This window comes from Bufo gargarizans, chromosome 5, assembly GCF_014858855.1.
Source record: "Bufo gargarizans isolate SCDJY-AF-19 chromosome 5, ASM1485885v1, whole genome shotgun sequence".
Taxonomy (NCBI): Eukaryota; Metazoa; Chordata; class Amphibia; order Anura; family Bufonidae; genus Bufo; species Bufo gargarizans.
This window is the reverse complement of record NC_058084.1, coordinates 28432742-28450657: the sequence shown is the minus strand read 5'-3', so window position 1 is coordinate 28450657 and position 17916 is coordinate 28432742. Positions and strand designations below refer to the sequence as shown.

Sequence of the window (17916 nt, the reverse complement as noted above, 5' to 3'; positions counted from 1 at the left end):
ATACCTGCTTCCAAAAAATATTGATTAAGGTGTTCTATATACCTTCTTCCACGAAATACTGATTGAGGGGTGCGATATAACTGCTTCCACAAACAACTGATTAAGGTGTTTAATATACCTGCTTCCACAAAATACTGATTGAGGGTTGAGATATACATGCTTCCACCAAATATTGATTAAGGGGTTCTATATACCTGCTTCCACAAAATACCAATTGAGGGGTGCAATATACCTGCTTCTACAAAATAATCATTGAGGGGTGTGATATACGTGCTTCTGCCAAATATTAATTAACGGGTTCTATATACCTGCTTCCACAAAATACCGATTGAGGTTTGCGATATACCTGCTTCCACCAAATAGTGATTAAGGGGTACGATATACCTGCTTCCACAAAATTCTGATTGAGGGATGCGATATACATGATTCCACCAAATATTGATTAAGGGTTTTGATATACCTTCTTCTACCAAATACTGATTAAGGGGTTTGATATACCTGCTTTCACCAAATACTGATTGAATGGTGCGATATACCTGCTGCCACAAAAAACTGATTAAGGGGATTGATATACCTGTTTCCACTAAATACTGATTGAGGCCTAGGATACACCTGCTTCCACACAATACTGATTGAGGCCTAGGATACACCTGCTTCCACAAAATACTGATTAAGTTGTTTTTTTTATAACTGTTTCCACAAAATAATGATTAAGGCGATTAATATACCTGCTCCTACAAAATACTGATATAGGGGTGCAATATACCTGCATCCACAAAATACATTTTGAGGGGTGAGATATACCTGCTTCCACAAAATACTGATTGAGGGGTGAGATATACCTGCTTACTTCAAATATTGATTCAGGGGTTCTATATATCTGCTTTCACAAAATACTGATTAAGTGGACTGATATACCTACTTCCATCAAATATTGATTGAGGCCTGTGATACACCTGTTTCTACAAAATATTTGTTAAAGGGTTTGATATACCTGCCTCCATAAAATACTGATTAAGGGTTTTTTATATACCTGCTTCCACAAAATACTGATTGATGGGTGACATATACCTGCTTCCACCAAATATTGATGAAAGGCTTCTATATACCTGCATTCAAAAAGTACTGATTAAAAGGATTGATATTCCTGCTTCCACCAAATATTTATTGAGGCCTGCTATACACCTGCTTAAACAAAATACTGATTAAGGTGTTTGATATTCCCACTTCCAAAAAACATTTATTAAGGGGTTCTATATACGTGCTTCCACAAAATGTAAATTGAGGGGTGCAATATAGCTGCTTCCACCAAATACAAATTGAGGAGTGCGATATACCTGCTTCCACAAAATACTTATTAAGCTGTTTTCATATACCTGTTTCCACAAAATACTAATTGAGGGGTGCGATTTACCTGCTTTTACAAAATACTTATTGAGGTAAGCGATATACCTGCTTCCACCAAATATTGATTTAGGGGTTCTATATACCTGCTTCCACTAAATATTGATTAAGGGTTTTTTATATATCTTCTTCCACAAAGTGCTGATTCGGGGTGGAATATACCTGCTTCCACCAAATATTGATTAAAGAGATCTATATATCTGCTTTCACAAAATACAGATTGAGGGGTGTAATATACCTGCTTCCACCAAATATTGATTAAGGGGTTCTATATACTTGCTTCAACAAAATACTGATTAAGGGGTGCGATATCCCTGCTTCCACAAAATACTGATTAAGGGGTTTAATATACCTGCTTCCACCAAATGCTGATTAAGTGATGCGATATACCTGCTTCGACCAAATATTGATTAAGAAATGTTATATATTTGCTTCCACAAAATATTGATTGAGGGGTTTGATTTCACTGCTTCTACAAAATACAGATAAAGGGGTGCGATATATACCTGCTTTCACCAAATATTGTTAAGGGGTTCTATATACCTTTTTCCACAAAATACTGATTGATGGGTGCGATATAACTGTTTCCACAAAATACTGATAGAGGGTTGAGATATACCTGATTCCACCAAATATTGAATAAGGGGTTTGATATACCTTCTTCCACTAAATACTGATTACAGGGTTTGATATACCTGCTTCCAGCAAATACTGATTGAGGGGTGTGATATACCTGCTTCCACAAAATATTGATTAAGGGGATTGATATACCCGCTTCCACTAAATACTGATTGAGGCCTGCGATACACCTGCTTTTTTTATATACCTGTTTCCACAAAATACTGATTAAGGCGATTAATATACCTGCTTCCAGAAAATACTAATATAGGGGTGCAATATACCTCCTTCCACAAAATATTGATAGAGGGGTGTGATATACCTGCTTCCACAAAATACTGATTAAGGGGTGCAATATACCTCCTTCCACAAAATATTGATTGAGGGGTGTTATATATATGCTTCCACCAAATATTGTTTAAGGGGTTCTATATACCTGCTTCCACAAAATACTGATTGATGGGTGTGATAAACGTGCTTTAACTAAATATTGATTAAGGGGTTCTATATACTTGCTTCAACAAAATACTGATTAAGGGGTGCGATATCCCTGCTTCCACAAAATACTGATTAAGGGGTTTGATATACCTGCTTCCACCAAATGCTGATTAAGTGGTGCGATATACCTGCTTCGACCAAATATTGATTAAGAAATTTTATATATTTGCTTCCACAAAATATTGATTGAGGGGTTTGATTTCACTGCTTCCACAAAATACTGATTGAGGGGTGCGATATACCTGCTTCCACAAAATACTGATTAAGAAGTGTGATATACCTGCTTCCACAAAATACTGATTTAGGGGTGCGATATACCTGATTCCACAAAATATTAAATAAGGGGTTTGATATACTTTCTTCCACCAAATAATGATTAAGGGGTTGGATATACCAGCTTCCACCAAATACTGATTGAGGGGTGCGATATACCTGCTTCCACAAAATACAGATTAAGGGAATTGATATACCTGCTTCCACTAAATACTGATTGAGGCCTACGATACACCTGCTTCCACAAAATACTGATTAAGGTTTTTTTATATACCTGTTTCCACAAAATACTGATTAAGGGGTGTGATATACCTGCTTCCACCAAATATTGATTAAGGGATTCTATATACTTGCTTCCACAAAATACTGAATGAAGGGTTTGATTTTACTGCTTCCACAAAATATAGATAAAGGGGTGCGATATATACCTGGTTCCACCAAATATTGATTAAAGGGTTCTATATACCTTCTTCTACGAAATACTGATTGAGGAGTGTGATATAACTGCTTCCACAAAATACTGATTGAGGGTTGAGATATACATGCTTCCACCAAATATTAATTATGGGGTTATATATACCTGCTTCCACAAAATACTGATTGAGGGGCGCGATATACCTGCTTCTACAAAATAATGATTGAGGGTTGTGATATATGTGCTTCCACCAAATATTGATTAAGGGGTTATATATACCTGCTTCCACAAAATACTGATTGAGGGGCGCGATATACCTGCTTCTACAAAATAATGATTGAGGGTTGTGATATACGTGCTTTTACCAAATATTAATTAACGTGTTCTATATACCTGCTTCCACAAAATACAGATTGAGGGGTGTGATATACCTGCTTCCACAAAATAGTGATTGAGGGGTGCAATATACCTGTTTCCACCAAATTTTGATTAAGGGGTGCTATAAACCTGCTTCCACAAAATTCTGATTAAGGGGTGCAATATACCTGCTTCCACAAAATACTGATTGAGGGGTGCAATATACCTAATTCCACCAAATATTGATTAAAGGGTTTGATATACCTTCTTTCACCAAATATTGATCAAGGGGTTTGATATACCTACTTCCACCAAATACCGATTAAGGGGTGCGATATACCTGCTTCCACAAAATACTGATTAAGGGGATTTATATACCTGCTTCCACAAAATACTGATATAGGTGAGATATACTTGCTTCCTCAAATTAATGATTAAGGGGTGAAATATACCTGCTTCGACAAAATACTGATTGATGGGTGCGATATACCTGCTTCCACCAAATATTGATTTAGGGGTTCTATATATCTGCTTTCACAAAATACTGATTACATGGACTGATATACCTGCTTCCACCAAATATTGATTGAGGCCTGTGATACACTTGTTTCCACAAAATATTGATTAAAGGGTTTGATATACCTGCTTCCACAAAATACTGATTAAGGTTTTTTTATATACCTGTTTCCACAAAATACTAATTGATGGGTGACATATACCTGCTTCCACCAATTATTGTTTGAAGGGTTCTATATACCTGCTTCTAAAAAGTACTGATTAAGGGGATTGATATACCCGCTTCCACAAAATATTGATTAAAGGGAACCTGTCACCAGTTTTATGGTGTCCTAACTAAGGGCAACATAAATAAGTGACTGATTCTCTTAGTAAAATGATGGGTCACTTTCTTTTATTGACCCAGTCAATCTGCCAACATCTTGTATTGAAAAGCTCCAGCTGATAATGATGAGTCCTGAATATTCGTGAGCTCCTGACTCTGCCCGCCCACCTGCTGCTGAATGACAGTTATTTTCCATATGAATCAGCAGCAGGTGTGCAGGGGAGTGGCTATAGCTCTGAATTAAATACGGTATACGCTGGACTCAATGACATCACGCTGGACTCAAATCAGCTCATTAGCATGCGGCATGTGGCATCTTTGTGTGTATATTATGAGGTAAGCAGCTGTCACACCAGTAAGTGAATACATCTAAGGTACTTTTTAGTAGTTAATGATTGTATATAATTAGTTAGATTATAATCAAATATCCACATGACAGGTTCCCTTTAAGGCCTGTGAGACACCTGCTTAAACAAAATACTGATTAATGGGTTTGATATTCCCGCTTTTACAAAATATTGACTAAGGGGTTCTATCTACGTTCTTCCACAAAATGAAAATTGAGTGGTGAAATATACCTGCTTCCACAAAATACTAATTAAGTGTTTTTTATATACCTGCTTCCACAAAATACTGATTGAGGGGTTATATACCTGCTTCCACCAAATATTGATTAAAGAGTTCTATATACCTGTTTACACAAAATACAGATTGAGGGGTGCAATATACCTGCCTCCACAAAATACTGATTATGTTTTTTTTTTTATATACCTGCTTCCACAAAATTCTGATTAAGGGGATTAAAATCCCTGTTTCCACCAAATATTGATTGAGGCCTATGATACACCTGCTTCCTTCAAAATACTGATTAAGGGGATTATTATAACTGCTTCCCCTAAATATTGATTGAGGCCTACGATACACCTGCTTCCACATAAATAATGATTAAGGGGTTTGATATACCAACTTCCACAAATTATTGATTGAGGGGTGTGATATACCTGCTTCACAAAATACTTATTGAGGGGTGTGATATACCTGCTTCCACCAAATATTGATTAAGAGTCTCTATATACCTGCTTCCAAAAAATACAGTTTGATGGGTGAGATATACCTGCTTCCACAAAATACTGATTGAGGGGTGAGCTATACCTGCTTCCACAAAATACTGATTGAGGGGTGCAACATATCTGCTTCCACCAAATATTGATAAAGTGGATTAATATACCTGCTTCCACAAAATATTGATTAAGGGTTTTTTATATACCTGTTTCCTGAAAATAATGATTAAGGGGATTATTATACCAGCTTCCACCAAATATTGATTGAGGCTTATGATACATCTGCTTCCACAAACTACTGATTAAAGGGGTTGTCTGAGTAATTTTTTTGTTCTTTCTATGTTCCTAACTAAGCAAATGTAACAGCTTTCCAATTCACTCACTTTATCTCCGGTGCCTGGTTTTCAGATTTCACTGAGGGTCACATGACCTGTGATGTCAGCTTCTCTCTCTGCTCTGATAAAGGTCGATTACAAGCCTATAAACGAGACGTCACTGTGCTGGCCACGCCCCCTTCACTGCCATCTACTCTCTGCTAGGATTCTTAACCCCGTCAGCTGCACAGCTCTGCAGCAGGGACAATTCTGGGCACTGGAGCTGAAATACTAGAGAGAGCATTTCACAAGATGGTAGGGGGAAGTTCCTGTGTGTATTAGCAGTGTCATTATACAGCTGGGACATGTAGTCCTACACATGCAACATGCTGCAGAGTCTCCCAGCAGGCAGACATGTCACTCAGGGCAGCTCTTGTATTCACTCCCTTAGCAGTGTCATTATACAGCTGGGACTTGTAGTCCTACACATACAACATGCTGCTGAGTCTCCCAGCAGGCAGACATGTCACTCAGGGCAGCTCTTGTATCCACTCCCTTAGCAGAGTGCGGGAGGGGCAGAGATTGTTTTTATTGCATGTAAACAAAGGCGCAGAAAAGAACCAGGGAAATTAGGAAAATTTTTTATTTTTTTTGCATAAAACTTGCTTAGCTCAGTTATATATCAGATTTTCAGTGCTATATTTTTTTTTTCATAACTCGGACAACCCCTTTAAGGAGTTTGATATAACTGCTTCCATAAAATATTGATTGAGTGGTGCAATATACCTGCTTCCTAAAGGGTTAATGACGTTTATAAAATCAGTTTTGAATACCTTGAGGGGTGTAGTTTCTTAGATGGAGTCACTTTTATGGAGTTTCTACATTAGGGGTGCATTAGGGGGGCTTCAAATGGGACATGGTGTCCAAAAAAAAACTGTCTAGCAAAATCTGCCTTTCCAAAACCGTATGGCATTCCTTTCCTTCTGCGCCCTGCCGTGTGCCCGTTCAGTGGTTTATGACCACATATGGGGTGTTTCTGTAAACTACAGAATCAGAGCCATAAATATTGAGTCTTGTTTGGCTGGTAACCCTTGCTTTGCAACTGGAAAAAAATTATTAAAATGGAAAATATGCCAAAAAGTGAAATTTTGAAATTGTATCTGTATTTTCCATTAATTCTTGTGGAACACCTAAAGGGTTAACAAAGTTTGTAAAATCAGTTTTGAATACCTTGAGGGGTGTAGTTTCTAGAATGGTGTCATTTTTGGGTGGTTTCTACTATATAAGCCTCACAAAGTGACTTCAGACCTGAACTGGTCCCTAAAAATTGGGTTTTTGAAAAGTTCAGAAGAATTTCAAGATTTGCCTCCAAACTTCTAAGCCTTGTAACATCCTCAAAATATAAAATATCATTCCCAAAATGATGCAAACATGAAGTAGACATATTGGGAAAGTAAAGTAATAAATATGTTTGGAGGTATTACTATATATTATAGAAGTAGAGAAATTGAAACTTGGAAATTTGCAATTTTAAATTGTTTTTTTTTGTAAATTTGGTATTTTTTTATTAAAAAAAATATTTTTTTTTACTTCATTTTACCAGTGTCATGAAGTACAATATGTGCCGAAAAAACATGGCCTGGATAAGTTAAAGCGTTTTAAAGTTATCACCACTTAAAGTGGCACTAGTCAGATTTGCAAAAAATGGCCTGGTCCTTAAGGTGAAAATGAGCCGGGCCCTTAAGGTGTTAAAGCCTACGATATACCTGCTTTCACAAAATACTGATTAAGAGGTTTGATATACCTGCTTCCAAGAAATACTTATTGAGGGGTGCAATATACATGCTTCCACCAAATATCGATTAAGGGGTCTCTATACCTGCTATCACGGCTGTGTCATGGTCTGGCATTGTGGACCATGACACTTTTGCCGTGCATGCTTGTTGCTGGTGGCAACATGTTGTTTTTGCATGTTTTGACACTTTCCCTTTAAGTTGTGTGCCCCTTTCCATCCTGGTGTGCACGGGGTTAAGGTGTGTTTGCTAGGTGTGGTGGGTGTGACCTCAGGCCTCCTTATATTTTGGGGTGGTGGAACTTAAGGTCAGTTTGATTTTGCTTGTCAGTCTGTGTAGGAGCTCTGCTCCCTGGCTGTATGTTTTAGTCTGTGTGAGCCACCCTTATTTGTTATATTGTTTCTCTTGCTCTGTCTGTGTGACCCCTCCGGAGTGTTTCTGTTTTCCCTCTCCCACCTGGTATATGTTGTTATGGTGTTTACTAGATATTTACCTGTCTCATTTTATTGCAGCTATGGGTGTCCTGAGTTCCTCTGTGGTTTGTGGTGTGTGCTGTGTCCTTTAATGTTGGTGTGGACAGAAGCACTAGTGCACGGGTTCCAGTTAGTGTGTCTGTGGCAGGTAAGTTTGTTATTGGTTTCGCTTACCTGCCATCTACTTATGCTGTATGTGTTCCCCCCTCCTTGCAGCCTGGCCTCAGATAGGTTTCACAGCCGAACGACAGGTAAGTAACAAAAGGCAACAGACAACCTAGGTTACCAGAACTTACCCGCCGCCGACGAGATGGACTGGAAACGCACTGTCTAGATGTTTGCCTATACCCCTCCGGGAAAGCAACCCCCTTTCGGAGGAAACACACCAACAACACAATAACCTCCAAACAAGGCCCACACCATAACAACATACACCAGGTGGGAGAGGGAAAACAGAAATATGCCGGAGGGGACACACAGACAGAGCAAGGGAAACAATATAACAAATAAGGGTGGCTCACACAGACTAAAACATACTGCCAGGGAGCAGAGCTCCTACACAGGCTGCCAAGCAAAATCAAACTGACCTCAGGTTCCACCACCCCAACATATAAGGAGGCCTGAGGTCACACACACCACACCTAGCAAACACACCTTAACCCCGTGCACACCAGGATGGGAAGGAACACACAACTTAAAGAGGAAGTGTCAAAACATGCAAAAACAACATGTTGCCACTAGCAACAAGCATGCATGGCAAAAGTGTTATGGTCAACAATGCCAGACCATGACACAACCGTGACACCTGCTTCCACAAAGTACTCATTGAGGGGTGTGATATATCTGCTTTCACAAAATACTGATTGATGGGTGCGATATACCTGCTTCCACAAAATATTGATTAAGGGGCTCTATATACCTGCTTCCACAAAATACTGATTGAGGGGTGCGATATACCTGCTTCCACTAAGTATAGATTAAATGATTCTTTATACCTGCTTCCACAAAATACAGATTGAGGGGTGTGTTATACCTGCTTCAACTAAATTTTGATAAAAGGGTTCCATATACCTGCTTCCACAAAATACTGAATAAGCGGATTAATATACCTGCTTCCACCAAATATTGATTGAGGCCTAAGATACACCTGTTTTCACAAAATACTGATTAATGGGTGAGATATACCTGCTTCCACAAAATATTGATTGGGGGGTGCGATATACCTGATTCCACCAAATATTGATTAAAGGAATTGATATAACTGCTTCCACTAAATGCTAATTGAGGGGTGCAATATACCTGCTTCCACAAAATACTGATTAAGGGGAATGATATACCTGCTTCCACAAAATACTTATTGGGGTGTGCGATATACCTGATTCCACCAAATATTGATTAAGGGGATTGATATACCTGCTTCCACTAAATACTAATTGAGGGGTGCAATATACCTGCTTCCACAAAATACTGATTAAGGAGATTGATATACCTGCTTCCAGTAAATACTGATTGAGGCTTGCGAGATACTTGCTTCAACAAAATGCTGATTGAGGGGTTTGATATACCTGCTTCCACAAAATACTGATTGAGGGGTGTGATATACCTGCTTTTACCAAATATTGATTAAGGGGTTCAATATACATGTTTCCACAAAATACTGATTGAGGGGTGCGATATTCCTGCTTCCACAAAATACTGATTAAGGTGTTTGATATACCTGCTTCCACCAAATACTTATTGAGGCCTGCAATATACCTGCTTCCACAAAATACTGATTGAAGGGTTCTATATACCTGCTTCCACCAAATACTGATTAAGGGGTTCTATATACCTGCTTCCACAAAATACTGATTAAGGGGTTAGATATACCTGCCACCACAAAATACTGATTGAGGGGTGCAATATACTTGTTTTTACCAAATACTGATTGAGGCCTGCAAATACTGCTCTTCTCTAGGGACTTGAAAATGACAGGCAGAGGAAGAGGCAGGCCGTTCTGCAGGGATGGTAGGGGTCGGGCAGGTGCACTAGGCTGGAGCTTAAGTGAGAGGTTGGAGAAGGTGCATGCGATTAAGTCAAAGGACGCACCAGAGTTGGTTGAGTGGCTCCATCAGCCTTCCGCTTCTTCACTCTCCTCATCCTCTATATCTGCACCCTCCTCACTCTCTGCACCCTTCTGCACCACCACCATAGCCCCTCCACTTGAGTCAGAATGTTTGCGATGTTTGCGATGGTCAGCTCACCAGCAGGCCCTCAACCATAATTTTTTCGATGGTCAGCTAAGCAGTAGGCACTCTCCCATAGAGTCTGGTCAACAAAATCCTCACCGTTGGGGGTCACATAACTAATTAGCACGGAGGAGTTATTGTTGGTTATCGGAATTAACCAGACAAATCGCTCCACCAATTCAGAACGGCCATGCACCACCACCTACAGAATCGAGAAGAGAAAGACCTATCAATCGGTCAATCCTTTCCGTGTCCGAGTCGGGGGAGGTTTGCCATGTTGAGTCAAATTAAGCCGCAGGCTCCACTCTTGGTGTTGACCTTCTGTCAATGAAGTTTCAGCTTTGCAACCATATTCCCCCCGGAACCCGAAGACTTTGGTTTCCCGGAAGCTACTCGGCGGGTTATGGGAATAACGCCGTCGGATAGCCTGTTGGATCGTCTTAGAACCTTCGACTTTCGTTGTTGATTAATAAAAACATTCTTGGCAAATGCTTTTACTGTAGTTCATCTTGCGCCTCTCCACGAATTTCACCTCTAGCGGCGCAATACTGATGCCACCGGCCGTCCCTCTAAATCATGGCCCCAGTTCCGAAAATCAACAAAATTTTTGGCTGAACTTGCACTTCATATACAAATAAATATACAGGAAAGAGTGTTTCCTAACAATTTTTCCTCTAAAATCAATTTAATCGGTTTTGTGCGTATTATTGTCAGTCTGTAAAAGAGGCGTACTAATCGGACAACATCGCTTCCAGGAGCGACCTGGGAGTCTAAGATGTATCTAGACATCCTCCCCATGCTGTTCCCGAACCATTTCGGTGGTGTTTCCATAAATTTTTGACATTTTCCTATGAACCATGCACCCTCCACTCTTCAGAGCAGGGGATACCCGGTTTAATGCTCGGGTTCTCCCAACGACTTCCATTATACTCGCGTGCTTGGTCGAGCACCCGAACATCCCGATGTGTTCGGCCCGAGTCCCCGAGCACTACGGTGCTCGATCAATACTACTTGTATATGCTTGATAGGCTGCTCCAGCAGCAACGTGCCGTTAACGACTAGTTGTACTAACTCTGCAGCAGGACAGGTTCTGGGGAGCTTGATTTCTTTTCACCACGCCAGTGGCTGCTCATGCGTAACGCATGCAGACTTCCGCGGCCATTTGATGAGATCACCGGCCATTTGATGAGATCACCAAACTGGTTAGTCGCAGCCAGGGCACCATCAGTGACGTCATACCTTACACCTTCTTTCTGGAGCGTGCATTGTGTCGTGTCATTGATCCATCCGTCAAGGAGCAGGAGCAGGAAGATGATGAAGTCGCAATGCTGAATGAATTCCCGGGGGGGGGGGGCTACTCCATCTGAGACAAGTTAGCAGGAGTCTGAAGAGGAGTCAGAGGAGGATGGAACTTTAAACTTTTTGGGGATCCCTGGTGTTGTCCGTGGCTGTAGGGAGGAGACGGAGGACTACATTCTCCTGGGCGATGAGCAGGAGCCAGGGAGCTCCACCGCTTCCAATTTAGTGCAAATGGGGGCCTTCATGCTCCAGAAGTGAGACCTCTGTTACAAACACATAATGGTGGACATGTTACCAGCATCACAGTGGGCGATCAGAATGCATCATTTTCAAGCCTTGCTGCGAGAGATGCTGCATGCTGCTGTTGCGGGCACTGGCAGAGGAATTTCCTCCCACAACGAAACAGGTGCAGGTACCAATCCCACCGCGACTGCAAGAAGAGGGCGGTTTTAAGATGTGTTGGTCACTTCGGATATGAGATCATTCTTGCAGCCAACCCATCGACAGCTGCCCTCTGGATTTAGCCTCAGGAAACGCCTAGATCGACAGGTGTCCGACTACATCGGGTAAACGGCTCTGAGAAGCGAGGAACCCATGGACTACTGGGTGTGCAGGCTTGACCTGTGGCCAGAGCTGGTACAATTTGCCATGGAACTCTTTGCTTGCCCCTCGTCGAGTGTCCTGTCCGAAAGGATGTTCAGCGCAGCAGGGGGGGTCGTGACCGATAAAACATTTCTAGGCTCCAGCAGAGCACATTTTTGAGAGTTTCCCTTTAAGACGCATAAAAATGGCCCCTGATTAAAATACATATTTTTTGTGGGAATTTTTGCCACTGTCCACATTGTGGGAAAAATTGTGCACTTCTAGTAAGTATTTAGTGGCTGCAAATATGACCTGAAGGTTTTTCAGGTTTGCCTGCAATTAAAGTCAATGGGGTCCCCCACGAACGAGCGGTTCGCGGAAATTTGATCGTGAACAGGCATTCGCGTTTGCTAATCATTCCGGCCTATGTTCGTCCATCACTACTCGCCACATCCCACGTAGGCGGGCCACATGATGTGATCACGTGAGACCTGGCGCAGGAGGCCTATGAGGCTGAAAGGCGCAGATGCGGCCATGATTGCGTGCTCCTCCCCCATTTCTTCTCCTTGCCTACCAGTCGTCCTGGATCTGTCTATTAACTGACCTGTTACATGTGCACGTGGCAACTAAAGGCATCTGTGTTGGTGTGTTGGTCCCATGTTCATATGTGCCCACAATGCTGAGAAAAAATTGGCTTTTATATATGCGAATAAGCCTCTAGGAGCAACGGGCGTGTCGTCAATACACCTAGAAGTTCAGCTATCTCACCACACCCTCTGCAGGCACATATGAACATGGGCCCAACACAGATGCGTTCAGCTGCCAAGTGCACATGTAACAGGTCAGCCAGTGTCATAGGTACACATTTGCTGACTGAAGGGATTTAAAATAGTTCAAGCTCATTGTGAATTATCACGGGTATATGGTGCTGTTCTCAGTAGTCATGCAGTCCTGACATCACAAGCACGCTCTATTGGTACCCTTCGCATGCATGGTGCGCAGACAAAGCCGGGTCCAGGTTGTCTTACTTTGCAGACCACTAGAGCTGGCTTGTAATGCCAGGACTTCATGACATCTCCTCTGACACCAGCACAGCCCCATGACTACTCCTCTGACACCAGCACTGCCCCCATGACTACTTCTCTGACACCAGCATGGCCCCGATGACTACTCCTCTGACACCAGTACTACCCCCATGACTACTCTAATGAGACCAGCACGGCCTCAATGACTACTCTTGACACCAGCATGACCCCCATGACTACTCCTCTTACACCAGCAAGGCCCCCATGACTATTCCTCTGACACCAACACTACAGTACCCCCATGACTACTCCTCTGAGACCAGCATGGCCCCCATAACTACTCTTCTGTCAACAGCACAACCCCATGACTATTCCTCAGATACCAGCATGACCCCCATGACAACTCCTCTGACACCAGCACTGCCCCATGACTACTCTTCTGACAACAGAACTACCCCCATGACTATTCCTCTGACACCAGCACGGCCCCATGACTACTCCTCTGACACCAGCACTACCACCATGACTACTCCTCTGACACCAGCATTACCCCCATGACTACTCTAATGAGACCAGCACGGCCCCCATGACTATTCCTCTTACACCAGCAAGGCCCCCATGACTATTCCTCTGACATCAGCGCTACAGTACCCCCATGACTACTCCTCTGAGACCAGCACGGCCCCAATGACTACTCCTCTGTCACCAGCATGACCCCCATGACTACTCCTCTGACAACAGCATGGCCCCCATGACTACTTTTCTGACACCAGTATGACCCCCATGACTACTCCTCCGACATCAGCATGACCCCCATGACTACTTCTCTGACACCAGCACTACCCCCATGACTACTCTAATGAGACCAGCACGGCCCCAATGACAACTCCTCTGACACCAGCATGGTCCCAATGACTATTCCTCTGACACCAGTATGACCCCCTTGACTACTCCTCTGACACCAGCATGGCCCCATGACTACTCCTCTGACACCAGCACTAACCCCATGACTACTCCTCTGACACCAGCACGAACCACATGAGTACTCCTCTGAGACCAGCATGACCCCCATGACTATTTCTCTGACACCAGCATGACCCCCATGACTACTCCTCTGACACCAGCACTACCCCCATGACTACTCCTCTAACACCAGCACTACCCACCTGACTACTCTAATGAGACCAACATGACCCCAATAACTACTCCTCTGACACCAGCATGGTCCCAATGACTCCTCCTCTGACACCAGCATAACCCCAATGACTACTCCTCTGACACCAGCATGACCCCCATGACCACTCCTCTGACACCAGCACGGCCCCATGACTACTCCTCTGACACCAGCACTATGCCCATGACTACTCTAATGAGACCAGAACGGCCCCAATGACTACTACTCTGAAACCAACACGGCTCTAATGACTACTCCTATGACATCAGCATGACCCCCGTGACTACTCCTTTTACACCAGCAAGGCCCCCATGACTATTCCTCTGACACCAGCACTACAGTACCCCCATAACTACTCCTCTGTCAATAGCAGAACCCCCATGACTACTCCTCTGACACCAGCATGACCCCCATGACTACACCTCTGACACCAGCACTACCCAAATGACTACTCCTCTAACACCAGGACAACCCCATCACTACTCCGCTGACACCAGCATGACCCCCATGACTACTCCTCTGACACCAGCACGGTCCCCCTTACTACTTCTCTGACACCAGCACGGTCCCCCTGACTACTACTCTGATACCAGCACTATCCCCATGACTATTCATCGGTTGCCTTTGCTAATTTATAACTTTTTTTAATTTTAAATATCAAAGATTTGCTGTCCAGTAACACATTGCGGTGAAGAACATTAGTGTTTGGGCAGTGGGTTATTTAATTTTGAAAAATGACGACTTAGGGGAGATCTAATTACTATGTATAACTATATCAGTACAGAGATCACTCCCATCATCTATTTATCCCCAGGACTGTGACTGTGACGAGGGGACATCCTCTGCGTCTGGAGGAAAGAAGGTTTGTACACAAACATAGAAGAGGATTCTTTACGGTAAGAGCAGTGAGACTATGGAGCTCTCTGCCTGAGGAGGTGGTGATGGTGAGTACAATAACGGAATTCAGGAGGGGCCTGGATGTATTTCTGGAGTGTAATAATATTACAGGCTATAGCTACTAGAGAGGGGTCGCTGATCCAGGGAGTTATTCTGATGTCTGATTGGAGTCGGGAAGGAATTTTTTGGCTTCTACCTCGCAGTTTTTTTTTTTTTTGCCTTCCTCTGGATCAACTTGCAGGATAACAGGCAGAACTGGATGGACAGAGGGCTGTATTCAGCCTTATAAATGGTTACTCTGACTTTTCTTGTAAATAGGTTCACTTATTACTATTAATTGAATGTCTCTTTGTAATTACTGAATATTCATAATTTGAACCAGTGGCAGGAACATTACAGATAAATTGGATAATTATGGGTCTGATGCGAGAGGACACACAACCTGATAATTAGCACGTAATTCGTTATGCCACGATGCAGTATACCCTTTATATCTTATGGTTGATGTGATAATCAGGAGGGGACGGCTGAGCCTTAGGAGTATCAAGCCTTACATACACAGTGCTCTTATTACAGGTGAGGACGCAGAGATGAGAGGACTTGTGATCACCTGCCTCCTGGCTGTGGCTCTAACTGTGGATGTGGGTAAGAGACTGGAAATGTTCTAATGACAGAAGGATGGATAGATAGATAGATAGATAGATAGATAGATAGATAGATAGATAGATAATAGGTGACTGACAGAAAAAAAAAAACACATTACAATATAAACAATTTTTCAATCTACTTTATCTTCTCTAGACCTCTGAATGCTACATGCAGTGTAAAGAATGGTGACAGCCATTTTATTTCTTTCACTTTAACAGCAGATTGTGATATTGTTCAGCTGCCCTTCATATATAAATGAGTGAATTTTGTAATGAATCTGTAACAGCAGGTACAACAAAACTAAACACGTTTGCTGGTGCAGTGTGGATATTCCCTTACACCCCAGAGCTGCACTCACTATTCTGCTGGTGCAGTTGCTGTTTACATACATTACTTATCCTGTAATGGTCCTGAGTTACATTCTGTATTATACTCCAGAGCTGCGCTCACTATTCTGCTGGTGCAGTCACTGTGTACATACATTACTTATCCTGTATTGATCCTGAGTTACATCCTGTATTATACTCCAGAGCTGCACTCACTATTCTGCTGGTGCAGTCACTGTGTACATACATTACTTATCCTGTATTGATCCTGAGTTACATCCTGTATTATACTCCAGAGCTGCACTCACTATTCTGCTGGTGCAGTCACTGTGTACATACATTACTTATCCTGTACTGATCCTGAGTTACATCCTGTATTATACTCCAGAGCTGCACTCACTATTCTGCTGGTGCAGTCACTGTGTACATACATTACTTATCCTGTACTGATCCTGAGTTACATCCTGTATTATACTCCAGAGCTGCACTCACTATTCTGCTGGTGCAGTCACTGTGTACATACATTACTTATCCTGTATTGATCCTGAGTTACATCCTGTATTATACTCCAGAGCTGCACTCACTATTCTGCTGGTGCAGTCACTGTGTACATACATTACTTATCCTGTACTGATCCTGAGTTACATCCTGTATTATACTCCAGAGCTGCACTCACTATTCTGCTGGTGCAGTCACTGTGTACATACATTACTTATCCTGTACTGATCCTGAGTTACATCCTGTATTATACTCCAGAGCTGCACTCACTATTCTGCTGGTGCAGTCACTGTGCACATACATTACTTATCCTGTACTGATCCTGAGTTACATCCTGTATTATACTCCAGAGCTGCACTCACTATTCTGCTGGTGCAGTCACTGTGTACATACATTACTTATCATGTACTGATCCTGAGTTACATCCTGTATTATACTCCAGAGCTGCACTCACTATTCTGCTGGTGCAGTCACTGTGTACATACATTACATTACTTATCCTGTACTGATCCTGAGTTACATCCTATATTATACTCCAGAGCTGCACTCACTATTCTGCTGGTGCAGTCACTGTGTACATACATTACTTATCCTGTACTGATCCTAAATAACATCCTGTATTATACTCCAGAGCTGCACTCACTATTCTGCTGGTGCAGTCACCATGTACATATATTATTTATCCTGTACTGATCCTAAATAACATCCTATATTATACTCCAGAGCTGCACTCACTATTCTGCTGGTGCAGTCACTGTGTACATACATTACTTATCCTGTACTGATCCTGAGTTACATCCTATATTATACTCCAGAGCTGCACTCACTATTCTTCTGGTGGAGTCACTGTGCACATATATTGCATTACTTATATTGTACTGATCCTGACTTACATCCTGTATTATACTCCAGAGCTGCACTCACTATTCTGCAGGTGCAGTCACTGTGTACATACATTACTTATCCTGTATTGATCCTGAGTTACATCCTGTATTATACTCCAGAGCTGCACTCACTATTCTGCTGGTGCAGTCACTGTGTACATACATTACTTATCCTGTACTGATCCTGAGTTACATCCTGTATTATACCCCAGAGCCGCACTCACTATTCTGCTGGTGCAGTCACTGTGTACATACATTACTTATCCTGTATTGATCCTGAGTTACATCCTGTATTATACTCCAGAGCT

General features: G+C 42.2%; 1 protein-coding gene and 1 long non-coding RNA gene across 3 annotated transcripts in view; one reads left to right on the top strand and one right to left on the bottom strand.

Moving 5' to 3' along the window:
• The window catches only part of LOC122939216, a 118865-nt gene that overhangs the window by 20126 nt on the left and 80823 nt on the right, over positions 1 to 17916 (bottom strand). The window lies entirely within an intron of this gene.
• LOC122939215 (secreted Ly-6/uPAR-related protein 1-like) overlaps positions 15721 to 17916 on the top strand; it is a 41737-nt gene continuing 39541 nt past the window's right edge. The window contains exon 1 of one of the 2 annotated variants that reach the window (XM_044295252.1): positions 15721 to 15828. In XM_044295252.1, coding sequence (XP_044151187.1) covers positions 15750 to 15828 — 79 coding nt within the window. In that variant the 5' untranslated portion in view covers positions 15721 to 15749. Of the gene's footprint in view, positions 15898 to 17916 lie in introns of both variants that reach the window. The other variant, XM_044295253.1, reaches the window with a different exon arrangement.